Source organism: Colobus angolensis, unplaced genomic scaffold, assembly GCF_000951035.1.
Source record: "Colobus angolensis palliatus isolate OR3802 unplaced genomic scaffold, Cang.pa_1.0 Scaffold219, whole genome shotgun sequence".
NCBI lineage: Eukaryota > Metazoa > Chordata > Mammalia > Primates > Cercopithecidae > Colobus > Colobus angolensis.
Window position 1 is genome coordinate 1,794,876 of NW_012115366.1, and position 13,542 is coordinate 1,808,417.

Below are 13,542 nucleotides of genomic sequence, written 5' to 3' on the forward strand. Positions count from 1 at the left end.
GAGGCGGGCGGATCACAAGGTCAGGAGATCGAGACCACAGTGAAACCCCATCTCTACTAAAAATACAAAAGATCAGCTGGGCGCGGTGGCGGGAGCCTGTAGTCCCAGCTACTCAGGAGGCTGAAGCAGGAGAATGGCGTGATCCCAGGAGGTGGAGCTTGCAGTAAGCCGAGACCGCGCCACTGCACTCCAACTGGGGGACAGAGCGAGACTCCGTCTCAAAAAAAAAAAAAAAAAAGAATTAATTCAGGATACATCCAATATCCAAATAATAAGAATTTGAGAAAAGAAAAAAAAAGGAAGGGGGGAGAAGGTTTCAAAGAAATGGGAGAAAATTTTCAGAAATGCAAGATCAAGGCTCCAAAGGGCCTATTAAGTATCTATAATAATGAACGAAAAAGACCCACACCAAGATACATCTCTGTGAAATTTCAGGATACCAATGATAAAGAGAAGATCCTAGAAAGCATACAAATAATTAGGAATTAAGATAGCAGTAAAATCCTCCAAACCTAGTAAGCAGGTGTCAGTTAGGGCAATACTTTAAAAATTCTGGGGGAAAAATAGTCCTCAAATTCTATGCACAGCCCTAAAGATATTTTTAGACATGTAAGGTCTCATGCAATTTGCCTCCCATGGACCCCTTTTCTCAAGAATCTACCGAATGATGAGAGGAGACAAGAAAGAAGACAGTATGGAAGTCAGGAAGCAGCAGCAAGGGGAATTCCCAGAATGACAGAGAAGGGAAATCCCAGGCTGATATATCTGTGCAGTAGCCCTAGAGATCAACAAGCCTAGACTGGAATAAGACAATGGAGGGCTCAGGAGGAATTTCTAGAGGTAAAAAAGAAATAGATTATCTAATAAATCTCACTTTGTAGAAAGCTGTTTTGAGAGGCTCTGGAGAGCATGGTAAGAATTGAGTAGCAATAATTTTGTTGAGACATGGTCTCACTTTGTCACCCAGGCTGGAGTGCGGTGATATGAACACAGCTCACTGAAGCCTCAACCTCCTGGACTTAAGCAATCCTCCCACCTCAGCCTCCTGAGTAGCTGGGACTACAAGTACATGTACCCATGCCCAGCTAATTTTTGTATTTTTTGTAGAGATGGAGTTTCACAATGTTCCCCAGGCTGGTCTCAAACTCTTCAGCTCAAGTGATCTGTCCGCCTGGGCCTCCCAAAGTACTGGGATTACAGGTGTTAGCCAGTGTGCCTGGCCTGACTAAACAGAAAACTAAATAAACAAAAAATAAGGCAATTATTAAATCCAGAAAAAAAATTGTACAAGAAAGAAAAACAATCCATTTATATGTATAGCTCAGCAATGAATATTTCATAATTACAATAATATACATCAAATACTGATTTAATAAAAAGCTGTAACTGTTACAGGAGGACTGGTGAAATCGTGGTGATAAGTGGGATATGGGGTTTAAGACCATGAAATTCCCATGTGCAATAATGGTTCGTTGTGTTTTACTCATCTTGAATGAATGCCACTAGAGAAATGTAGTCTCAGTCTCCTATGACATGAAATGTGCTAAATGTACAATAACTAGATTCTTAGCTGTGGCACAATTTGGACCTAAGTCAGTTTATGGAAAACTAAGTTCCCTACAAGCAGAGTGGAAAGACCGCAAAAGTGAGAAATAGTCCTAACTTGTCAGCCTTGAGATCTAAAGCAAATCACTTAACCTCTATATACAGTCTGAAATTAAGCATCTCTTAAAAGGAGATGATTATCCATGGTCATGTCACAGAACTGTTAAATGAAAGACAGTACAGAATAGAACATGGGCTGTCCAGTCAGTCAGGCCTGTGTTACAGTCTCTACCTTTTCCATTCACTCATTCAGTTTGTACAAGTTATTCTGCTTTTCTCCCTAAGCAATGGCCACAACCCAACATTTTATGTTGTTACTAAAATTTCAAAAAATTGTATGTAACATTAAAAGAATAAACATGGAACTGGATCATCCATTAAAACAAAACAAAACAAAACAAAACAAAACAAGTGGTGGCCCGCTAAAGTGATTTCATGAATTGTGTCATGACCTGTACATTGAAAAACATTCCACAAACTACACTTTCATCATTGTAAAATACTTTTACCTATAAAACATAAAATAGAACTTACCTCACAGGATTATTCTAGAAAACTCTTAGTACAATGCCTAGCACACAGTAATAACTATGACAAAACTACATTAACTTTAAAGCACAAAGCGAGTGTCAGACATTACTTGTCTGCAGTCCCCTATTTCATCAAGAATAGTGGGATGCCATCTGCATTAAAGGTACCTTCACATATTTTACTGGGAACTATCAAAGCAATAATCACAACAATACTAACAGCTCACACTTAAAAATAGTGCTTAACCTGTGCAGGCATCTTTGTAAGTGCTTTACCCATATTAACTTGTTTAATCCTAATATCTCCTCTATGAGGTAAGAACTATTACTATCACTCATTCTTGTTTCACAGACAGACAAACTGAGGTAGAGAGATCAAGTAAGCCAGCTATGCCATAAACATGACTGGTTTATGGAAGAGCTAGGATTCAAACTCAGTGTGGTACTGAAGACTGCCCTCTTAACTGCAAATGCTGTCTTGTCTTTATGGTAGAAAATATGGGGAAAAGCTGGCAAGTGAAGGGTCTGAGTTATAAGGCATAGTAAAAGATATCATCTGTAGTAATAAATGAGAATCAACTGAGCAAGCAGTTCCTGAATGTTCCCCACGAGCGAGATGTGATTCTGCTTAGGGGCACTCACCATCTAACTGGGAAGAAATCAGAGCCAAAGGGCTGGGGAACACAGATGAGGAAAGAGTGATTTTTGCTAGAAAAGGGATGACAGTTACATTTACTCCTCACAGAAGCCCTTTGAGGGTCTCTCTAATCCTCTTTTACAGACAAGGTACCTAAGGTTCAAAGAGGTCAGAAACTTGTCTTACCTGTCCTGGTCTTAGACCCACGTCTCTGATTTTATCCTTGGGACTATTGCTTCAACCTGAGGCCCTGAACAACTGGCACTGCAATGTAACCATTTCCCAGAGCCTCTCTAATGACACCCCTAGCCACTGGCCTCCCACGCCATACCTAATTGTCCTGGACATCAATATCCATTCTCCTTTCCATCATCTCCATGGATCCCTCCCTTTTCAAACCTAATCTTATTACTCATTCTCTGTGACTTTTCATCTTCAGTCTCTTCCATCGTCAATGAGCTCCTCTCTTTCTCTTTTTAAGCCTTCTTCTCTACCTTTAAACACATTTAAGTCCTCTCAATCTAACCAGGATCCCACCTAGCAGAATGATATTCTCCAGAATCTTTCTTCTTTCCTCTTCACTCATGCTAACCAGATATGCCTAAAAATTCCAAATATAGGTTTCATTACTTCACTTGAGCAATTTTACTTACTTGAAGAAATTTTAAGGCTAGGAAACACAAACAAGGTAATAAAAGGATGAATAAACTCAAAGAGCAAAAGAATAAAGAGAATCATCTCTAGTACCTGAAGGAGGGAAAGCTTCTGGAGTGGTTGCTGTGGTGCTGGAATTCCCCTCCCAGGGTTCTGTTCTGGCATCCGTGAACTGGTTATCTGGAAGCCACGTTTCATTTGGTGAAATTGTAGTGCCTATAGAATTGGTGCTTGCTGTTCTTGTGGTCCCATTGTCAGAGTCTGAAGAATTGACAGTGGTTAAATAGGTGGGTCCCAGAGTTATATTTGGGCTGAATGTTGGTGCCACAGAAAGAGAAGTTAGTGAAGAAGTTGGATTTGAAGTTTTGGCCTCTTCTTTAACTGGTTCTGCCGTTGATGAGTTAATTAATCTTGTAATTCCTACAGAAGGTACAACTACAAACACCAAAAAACAAGGAAGTATCACATGAAGAATGTGAGGCTAAAAAGTTGTGAGACACAAAGCAGGAAGCCTTAATAAACTCTCAAACATATGGAGACCAAGCAAAGACCAACCCCCCAATACCCACCCACCCGCTATGTTTTTATTTAATGCTGGACCTTTCCTACCTCCTCCAAAGGACTACGGTTTAAGGGAGAAAGACATAAGATTCTTCACTTAGTTCCTCAGAAACCATATACAGAGTTGTAAATGTCAACAGTTTATTTTACTTTTCAGGAAATAACACATAATCTCTTTGATTTATTTAAAGCAGTTATATGTATGAAAAACAATGCTGAGCATTCAATACAATTCCAAGATTTCTGAAGACATCTATTTTACCATCACTTCGAATAAAATTTTTATATTCCTTTCTTCAAATACTATCTTGGTTTTCAAATTTGGCTCATTAAATGTGAAAGCAAAATTTCATTTCAAATAGCAGCCTTATCAAATTACAATTTACCTGTGGTAGCATTGTTGGCACTGACACATATCAGACCACTGCCAAGCAGAACAAGAGTGAACCAGGAATCCATGCTTATCTGGAAAACAGGGAGCCATGTTAGATGAGGTCCTATATTATCATGACTATGTCTGAGCTGGTCACCAGAAGAGTATTCTGGATTTCCAAGCTATTAAAATGTGTGGCTAAACCAATGATCTTTTGGGATCCTGATATGCATGCTTCCTCAGATATCCAATAACTAACTGAGTCTTTATAAAGATTGACTATCCCTTATCTAAAACGGCTGAGGACTAGCAGTGTTTCAGATTTTTTTTTTTTTTTAAAGAGAGGGTCTTGCTCTGTTGCCCATCAGATGGAGACAGTGGTATGATCATAGTTCAGTGCAGCCTCTACCTCCTGGACTCAAGTGATTCTTCTGCCTTAGCCTCCTGAGTAGCTAGGACTACAGGCATGTATCACCATGCCTGGCTAATTTTTAAAATTTTCTGTAGAGACAGAGTCTCACTATGTTGCCTAGGCTGCTCTCAAACTCTTGGGTTCAACTGATCCTCCTGCCTCAACCTCCCAAAGTGCTATGATTACAGGTGTGAGCCCCCACACCCAGTCCCTAATCCAAATTTTGAATCCAAAATGTCCCAGTGAGCATTTCTTTTGAGCATCATGTCTATGCTCAAAAAGTTTCAAATTTTGGAGCATTTCATATTTTGGGATTAGAGATATCCAACCCGTAAAAATAAAAATAAGTCTTAATAGGACTCCTTTTTAATTTTTTTTGAGACGGAGTCTTGCACTGTTGCCTGAGCTGGAGTGCAATGGTGTGATCTTGGCTCACCGCAACCTCCGCCACCTGGGTTCAAGCGATTTCTCCTGCCTCAGCCTCCCAAGTAGCTGAGATTACAGGCATGTGCCACCATGACTGGTGAATTTGCTTGTATTTTTAGTAGAGATGGGGTTTCTCCATGTTGGTCAGGATGGTCTCACACTCCCAACCTCAGGTGACCTGCCCACCTCAGCCTCCCAAAGTGCTGGGATTACAGGTGTCAGCCATCGCGTCTGGCCCAAAAAACTTTTTTAAAAAAGTCACCTGTGCTAGACTGCAGCTTTGTGGGTGAGAGCTAGGGAGCAGTCCCTTTTAAAGATCCCAAGTTGATTGCTAGGTGCAGCTTTACAGTTTTCAGAGTGAGAAGTATGGAGAAGGTAGGCTGACTGCACTGATGTACTGCTGCCCTTCAAGGAACACATTATATAGCTGTTCTCAACCTTTATGCCACCTCAAGCCACATAAGATAGTAGCACGTTCCCACCAGTAATAGTGGTTTGTTCATCCATTCAGATTTTTATGCCCTATACTGAGCTAATGCTAGAGAAACAACTGGGGAGCAATACACTCACAAGCCCCATCTTCACAGGACTCACAGTCTGAAGTGTTCAATATGGTAGTGACTCTCCAAGGGAAGGAGGACATACATCCTTAAGGGACACATGAAAATCTTAGGGGTACAGAGGAAGAGAGGGAGATGTAGGTGGTTCATATACACCCCAGGAGTCTGCCCCTGGTGCCAGCAGCGGTGCCTAGCAGGGAGATGGATTTAACAGTGGCCTTCAGGTGCACCCACATGAGATTTTGACCATTTCCCCATTCTTCCTAGGCTGTGATCATTAAACCAGTGATATACTGTTAGATTTTCATAAAACTTACATTTTTATAACTCTGTGGAAGATCTGGATAGTGAATTAACATTGATCTCTGGCAGAACCCAGCTCAACTACTACCTGAGCCTAATCCAAAATTGGAAACTCAAACAATTTCCTTCACAAGGGTCAAAAAACAAGTGGAAGGCTGACTATTATACATGTATACATGTCTATTCTTGATAAATCAATAGAAAATGGTTTTGGGAAAAATAACTACATATTTGAGGGGAGGGAATTAGACCACCATCTCATTCCATATACCAAAATAAATTCCACATAGGTTTAGAAACTAAATGTTTGAAAAACACATTTTAAAAGAAAATAAATGAATATGTGAACTCAGGATGAGGAAGAAGTTTCTAAGTATAAAAGGCAATGTAAGAAATCATAAAGGTAGAAGTAGAATATCTCACAGCAGAAAAAACAAAAGCTTCTAAACATAAAGAAGCCCATCACAAACAATGTTTATGGATAGGAAGACTCAATATTGTCAAGATGTCAGTTTTTCCCAAATAAGTCTATGGAATCAATGCAATATCAATCATAATCTCAGCAAGTTATTTTGTGAATATAAAAAGGCTGATTCTAAAGTTTACATGGAGAGACATTAAGATTATGAAGGGGCAACTCAATATTAAAGAAGAGTCAAAGATTAATGCTATTGGACTTCAAGACTTACTTTAAAGCTATAGTAATTAAGACAGTGTGGTATTAGCAAAAGACAAGACAAATAGATCAATGGAACAGAACAAAGATCATAAACAGACCCACATAAATATAGTGAACTGACAAAGGAGCAAAGACAATAAAATGGAGCAAGATAGTCTTTTCAACAAATAACACGAACTGGACAGCTACATACAGAAAAATTAATCCATATCAGACCTTATATCTTTCACAAAAATTAACTAAAAATGAATCACAGACCTAAATATCAATCATAAGACTACAAAATGCCAAGAAGATAACAGGAGAAAATCTAGATGACTTTGGGTATGGTGAGAACTTTTTAGATATAACATCAAAGGCATGATCCATGAGAACATAACTGAGAGTCTGGACTTTATTAAAATATAAAATGTCTACTCTGTGAAAGACAATGCCAAGAGAATGAGAGGACAAGCCACAGACTAGGAGAAAATGTTTGCAAAAGATACATCTGACAAAGGACAGAGAATTCTTAAACTCAACAAGGAAACTAACAACTAGATTAAAAATAGGCAAAAGACCTGAACAGACATCTCACCGAAGAAGATATACAGTACGGCAAACAAGCATCTGAAAAGACATAGAACATCAAGACATTAGGGAACTGCAAATTAAAACAGGATACCACTACACATCTATTAAAATGGATTTTGGTTTTAAAATCCAAAACATTTGAGAACACTATATGTTTGTAAGAATATGGAGCAGTAGGAACTCTCATTCACTGCTTGTGGGAATGTAAAATGGTACATCCACTTTGGAAGGCAGTTTGGTAGTTCTCAAAAAAATAAATATACTCTTAACGTATGATCCAGCAATTGTGCTCTTTGGTATTTACCCAAATGAGATGAAAACTTATGCCATTTAAAAAGCCCTGCACATGGACGTTTACAGCAACTTTATTTATAATTGCCACAACTGGGAGCACTCAAGATATCCTTCAGTAGGTGAATGGATAAATAAGTGATGGCACATCCAGACAATGAAATATTACTCACTGCTAAAAAGAAATAAGCTAAAAACATGAAAATACATAGAAGAAACTTAAACACATATTACTAAGCAAAAGAAACCAATGTGAAAAACCATGGAGACAGTAAAAGATCACTGGTTAAAAAAAAAGGGAAAAAAAAGGAAAAAAAAAGTCCAGGTGTGGTGACTCATGCCTGTAATCCCAAAACCTTGAGAGGCCAAGGCAGGCAAATTGCTTGAGCTCAGGAGTTCAAGACCAGCCTGGGCAACATAGCAGGACCACGTTTCTATAAAAAATACAAAAATTAGCTGGGCATGGTAGTGTGTGCGTGTAGTCTCAGCTACTTAGGAGGTTGAAGTGGGAGGATCACTTGAGCCCGGGAGGTCGAGGCTGCAGTGAGGAGTGATTGCATCACTGCACTCAGACTTGGGTGACAGAGCAAGACCTTGTTTTTTGTTTTTGTTTTTTTTTTAAAGGGCCAGGCACAGTGGGTGGCTCATGCCTGTAATCCCAGCACTTTGGGAGGCCAAGGCAGGAGGATCACGAGGTCAGGAGATCAAGACCATCCTGGCTAACATGGTGAAACCCTGTCTCCACTAAAAAATACAAAAAATTATCTGGGCATGGTGGCGGGCGCCTGTAATCCCAGCTACTCGGGAGGCTGAGGCAGGAGAATGGCATGAACCCAGGAGGTGGAGCTTGCAGTGAGCCGAGATTGCGCCACTGCACTCTGGCCTGGGGGACAACAGAGAGCAACACTCCGTCTCAAAAAAAAAAAAAAAAAAAAAAAATCAGTGGTTGTGGGGCTACGAAAAGGAGAGAGGAGTAAGTAGGTGGAGCAGAGGATTGTCAGGGCAGTCAAACTCTTCTGTATGATAGTACAATGGTAGACACATATCATTATACATTTATCCAAATCTACAGAATGCACAACACCAAAGCTTGAGTGATAATGAGGAGTCAATATTGGTCCATTAGTTGCAACAAAGGTACCACAGTGGTGCAGGATGTGGATAATGAGGAGGCTGTGCAGGTGTTGGGGGCAGGGAGTATTTAGGAACTCTATTTTCTTTTTTTTCTTTTTTGAGACGGAGTCTCGCTCTGTCGTCCAGGCTGGAGTACAGCGGTGCAATCTCCAGTGAGTGAGTGGTGCTCACAGAAGAGACCAATCATATGAAATATCCAGTGCTGGCAAGAGTCATATGAAAAGGACTCAAATACTGGTGGGAATAACAATTAGCCTATAATAAAAATTCCTTTCTAGAAAGGTAATACAAGAACAAGGGAAAAGAACAAAAGTAGAGATGGGGTTTCACCATGTAGGCCAGGCTGGTCTTGAACTCCTGACCTCAAGTGATCCACCTGCTTTGGCCTCCCAAAGTGCTGGGATTACAGGTGTGAGCCACTGCACCGGGCCTAACAGTCCCTGTTTTTGAAAGTTTTTTGCCTTGTGCTTTCCTTTCACTGAAGACACTGTGTCTCAGTTTTCTTCCTGTGCCCTAGGCTTGCTATTCTCCTGGATGACTTCAATATCCTCATGGATGACAACCAAAATCCACATCTAGGCCAGCCTCTCAGTTCCTTGACTTCCTTAACTCCAAAGACCCTATCTCTCTACTATACATGGGCCACTCATGACAATGGCTGTACTCCAGATTCTGTCATTACCCAGAAAAGCCCCCATACTGAATAAATCTTGCCTTCCCACTCTCCAAACCGCACTTTCTATCCTTGTAGTTCTGTCTGTTATGCCTACTACACCTGCTCTCTGACCTCACCCAGGCCTTCAGTCTCTTGAACTCCTCTCTAATTCTTTTCAATATCTCTGCTCTATCTTTATTTCCTTCTCTACCAAATCAAGAAAACCTGGTATCAGTTCAATCATTCTTTTGTCCTAATTTCCCTCGCGACACTGTTCTTTTACACCAACATAGAAAGAAAAATCCCAAACTGTCAGCCCTATACTTGGACTGCCAAATGCTGCTTTAAAAAAAAAAAAAGAAATCAAACAACTCATAAGGGTTGTATCACTACAAATCACTATTTCTGCTTCAGTGGAACCCTAAGCACTTTCTGCAGTCTTTCTGTCTTTCCTTAGCTTTCTCCAATTCTCCATACCGATTACTTCAAACCTCCTTTCCCCTCTAACCATCTCCTCCCACACATTTGGCTGTTGGCCTTGCCTACACTTCCAAGAAAATAAAAGCCATTGGACTGGACACCCTTAACTCACCAGTCACTATATCCAGAAATTTTCCCCTTCCCTGAAATTCCACCCAAGAATCTCAGTCCTTTAGGAACCCTGCATTTTTTTCTACCACCATCTCTAGCTTTAACCCTCCCTTTCATACCAGTTTTTAACATAATTAAGTTTTCAAAGAAGATGAAAAACTTCTTTGCATCTACATCAATCCTCCAGCTATCATGTCTCTACTCTGCTTCATAGCCAAATCTCTAGAAAGGGTTGTCTCCATAGAAATCTGGCTTCTTTTTCCACAATTCCACTAAAACAGCTGCTTCCACATTAAAGAATGACCTTTTTAAACATATTTGCAACTCATTCACAAAGACCAATTTCCCAAATACATAAAGGGTTTACAGATTAAGAAAAAAAGGACCAACAGTCTAAAAGAAAAACGGGTAAATGATATGAAACATAACTCACATGCAAAAAAACCATATAGTTCTCTTAAATGTATGAAAAGATGCCCAACCTCATTGATGATCAGAGAAAGCAATGCTGGGAGATACCATTTTTATCTATCACACTAGCAAACATAAAAAACTTTGACAATGCTGCACTGGCAAGAGTTTGGGTAAACAGGTACTCTCATATAATCTATAAATATTCATCAGAATTACAAATGCACAACCCCTCTGACATAATTCCACTTCTGGAAACTTATTCCACAGATACATATCCATACTTTCAAAGTGACCTATGTACAAGGTTATTCAATGTAGCACTGTTTTCAAGAGAAGAAAACTGGAAATACCCTTAATGTCTATCAATGGGGGAGAGAGATGTGATTAAATAAACTATGGCTCATTTATTTATTTAGTTTTATTTACTGAGATAGGGTCTTGCTCTCTCACTCTGGCTGGAGTGCAGTGGGACAATCATTGAACTTGGAAGGATAAAGAGTAATTGGCCAAGACAAGGGTCAGACATAGTCTTTCAAACTGAGATGACTTGGGAGCTTAAAAAAGCCTGTTTGGTCCTGGGAATAACAAAGACCTAGGTAAGGGCATCATGTGGGGCTTCAACAAATATCTGCTAAATGAATGTAAAAATGGAAGACATGAAAGACCAGGGTGGGTGAGGATAGGGTGGGGCAGGGAAATGCACACAATGAGGCTGGAGGAGGCAGTGATCAGATCATGAAGGGGCCTGGACATCACAATGAAAGTTTTAAATTACCACAGAACACACTGGAGAACTACCAAAGGTTTCATCACAGCGAGGTTAAATGGAACAATTTAGATTTTAGAAACAATGATTGATGGCAGAGTGAAGGATCAACTAGTGGGGTCTGAAGTAAGGAGGGTCACTGACTGAAGCTTTCAAAAGTAATCTAGACAACAAACCAGATGGATCTCACAGCAGGGCAGGAATATCTAAAGGAGACTGAGAAGAGAATTTGTAGGAGTAGAATCGAAGGCTAATGAGATGTTGGAGGTAAGCAAGGCCCAGATGTCTAACTTCAGTGACCTTCAATGCTATAAGCTGGAGGATGACCAGTTTTGGGGAATGTGGTGGGGAAAGTGATGAGGTTAATTTGAACATTGAGAATGTGTGTTATTAGAGTACATGTTGTACCTGTTGGGGGTGGTGGGAAAAAGGACAGAACAGCAGACAGGCAATGACAGAGTAGCTGCCCTGGAAGTCAGGCAGAAAGCCAAAAAAGGGAAGAAGACAGCTCTAAGAGTGACAAAAGCAGCAATGAGCTAGCCAGGCAGCAGATATCTGAGAAACAAGTAGGCAGGAGTAGGTGGGTGCTGATGAGTAGAAAACTTGATACATACCACCAGGGGAGGGTGGAGTAGGAACAGCACTCTGAAGAGCTGCCAGTGACAGAAATCAGCTTGAAAAACTGGCAAGCTTCTGAAGAAGTCCTAGAACACCAGATACCAACTTTCATTATAGGTCTTCTCTGGAGAAAGGCAATGTGATAGAGAAGTCCAAAACAAAGAGAAGAGACCTTCCCCAATATTAGTGAAACTAAGGCACTGGAGGGCAGCTCACTTCCATAGATGACATTATATAGAGAATGAAACTAGACTAGTAAGGCTGTGAAACAGATTCTAAAGTTCTACTGCTTCTAAGTTCCACCTAAAACAAGATTCAGTTGGGGACCTTGAAAGACATGAGTCTGGAGGTAAGAAAGTCAGTCAGATTACTACAACAAACACACACACAAAATAGAATTTGGTATAGGTTTATATTGCAGATGAACACAAAGAACAATAGGAAAATTTATTTGTTCTGCTTAAAGCACAACTTGGAACAAACTACTTGATACATGAAACCAAAGTATAGTATAGGTTATCTGCATAAAGTAAAAAATAAAAACAAACCAGTGACAATTTTGAAAAAAAAACAATAAAATGGGAGAAATCTATCTACTCAGTATTAAGGCTTACTATATAGCTACCATATTTAAGACAGTATTAGCAGAGGAACAGACACATAGATCAATGGAGCAAAATTTAGAACCAAACAGACTCACATAAATATGCCCAAATAAAAGTTGCAAAAGCAATTCAATGGACAGCTTTTTCATCAAATGGTACTCAGAAAACTGTATATCTACATGCGAAACAATAACACTGGACCCTTCCCTTATACCACATGCAAAAATTAAAAATGGGTTGAAAACCTAAATTTAAGTCTTAAAACTATAAAACTCAGAAGGAAACAGAGGGCAAAGTTTCACAGCATTGGATTTGGCAACAATTTCTTGGATATAACACCAAAAGCACAAGCAACAAAACAAAACACAGATTAAGTAGGACCTCATCAATATTAAACACTTCTGTGAATACTATAATAGAATGAAAAAGCAATCCATGGATGGAAAAAAAATGTGTGCCAATCACATATCTGATAAGGAACCGAAATCCAGAATATATAAAGAGCTCCTACAACTCAACAACAAAAACAACCTAATTACTACAATGGGCAAAGGGGCCAGGTGTGGACGCTCATACCTGTAATCCTAGCACTTTGGGAGGCTGAGGTGAGAGGATGACTTGAGCTTAGAATTTCAAGACCAGCCTGGCCAACAGAGTAAGACCTCATCTATACAAAACACATTTAAAAGTTAGCTAGGGGCCAGGTGTGGTGGCACACGCCTGTAATCCCAGCACTTTGGGAGGCTGAGGTGGGTGGATCACCTGAGGTCAGGAGTTCGAGCCCAGTCTGGCTAACATGGTGAAACCCCATCTCTACTAAAAATATAAAAAATTAGCCAGGCGAAGTGGCGCCTGTAATCCCAGCTACTTGGGAGGCCAAGGGAGGAGAATCACTTGAACCCAGGAAGAGGAGGTTGCAGTTGTAGAGAGCCAAGATCATGCCATTGCACTCCAGCCTGGGTAACAAGAGCAAAACTCTGTCTCAAAACAAACAAAAAGTTAGCCGGGTATGGTGGCATGCGCCTGTAGATCTAGCTACATGGAAGGCTGAGGCAGGAGGATTGCTTGGGTCCAGGAGTTTCAGGTTACAGTGAGCTATGACTGGTGTCACTTACACCTTGGGTGACAGAGAAAGACCCTGTCTCTTAAAAAAAA

General features: G+C 40.2%; 1 protein-coding gene across 3 annotated transcripts in view; it reads right to left on the reverse strand.

The window, feature by feature from the left end:
• Nucleotides 1–13,542, reverse strand: part of PTPRA (protein tyrosine phosphatase, receptor type, A) — a 170,957-nt gene that overhangs the window by 69,273 nt on the left and 88,142 nt on the right. For 2 of the 3 annotated variants that reach the window (XM_011943339.1, XM_011943338.1), the window contains 2 exons: nucleotides 4,374–4,452; nucleotides 3,520–3,861 (listed from right to left, as the gene is read on the reverse strand). In XM_011943339.1, the coding sequence (XP_011798729.1) occupies nucleotides 3,520–3,861; nucleotides 4,374–4,446 (415 nt within the window). In that variant the 5' untranslated portion in view covers nucleotides 4,447–4,452. Of the gene's footprint in view, nucleotides 1–3,519; nucleotides 3,862–4,373; nucleotides 4,453–11,778; nucleotides 11,869–13,542 lie in introns of all 3 variants that reach the window. The other variant, XM_011943340.1, reaches the window with a different exon arrangement.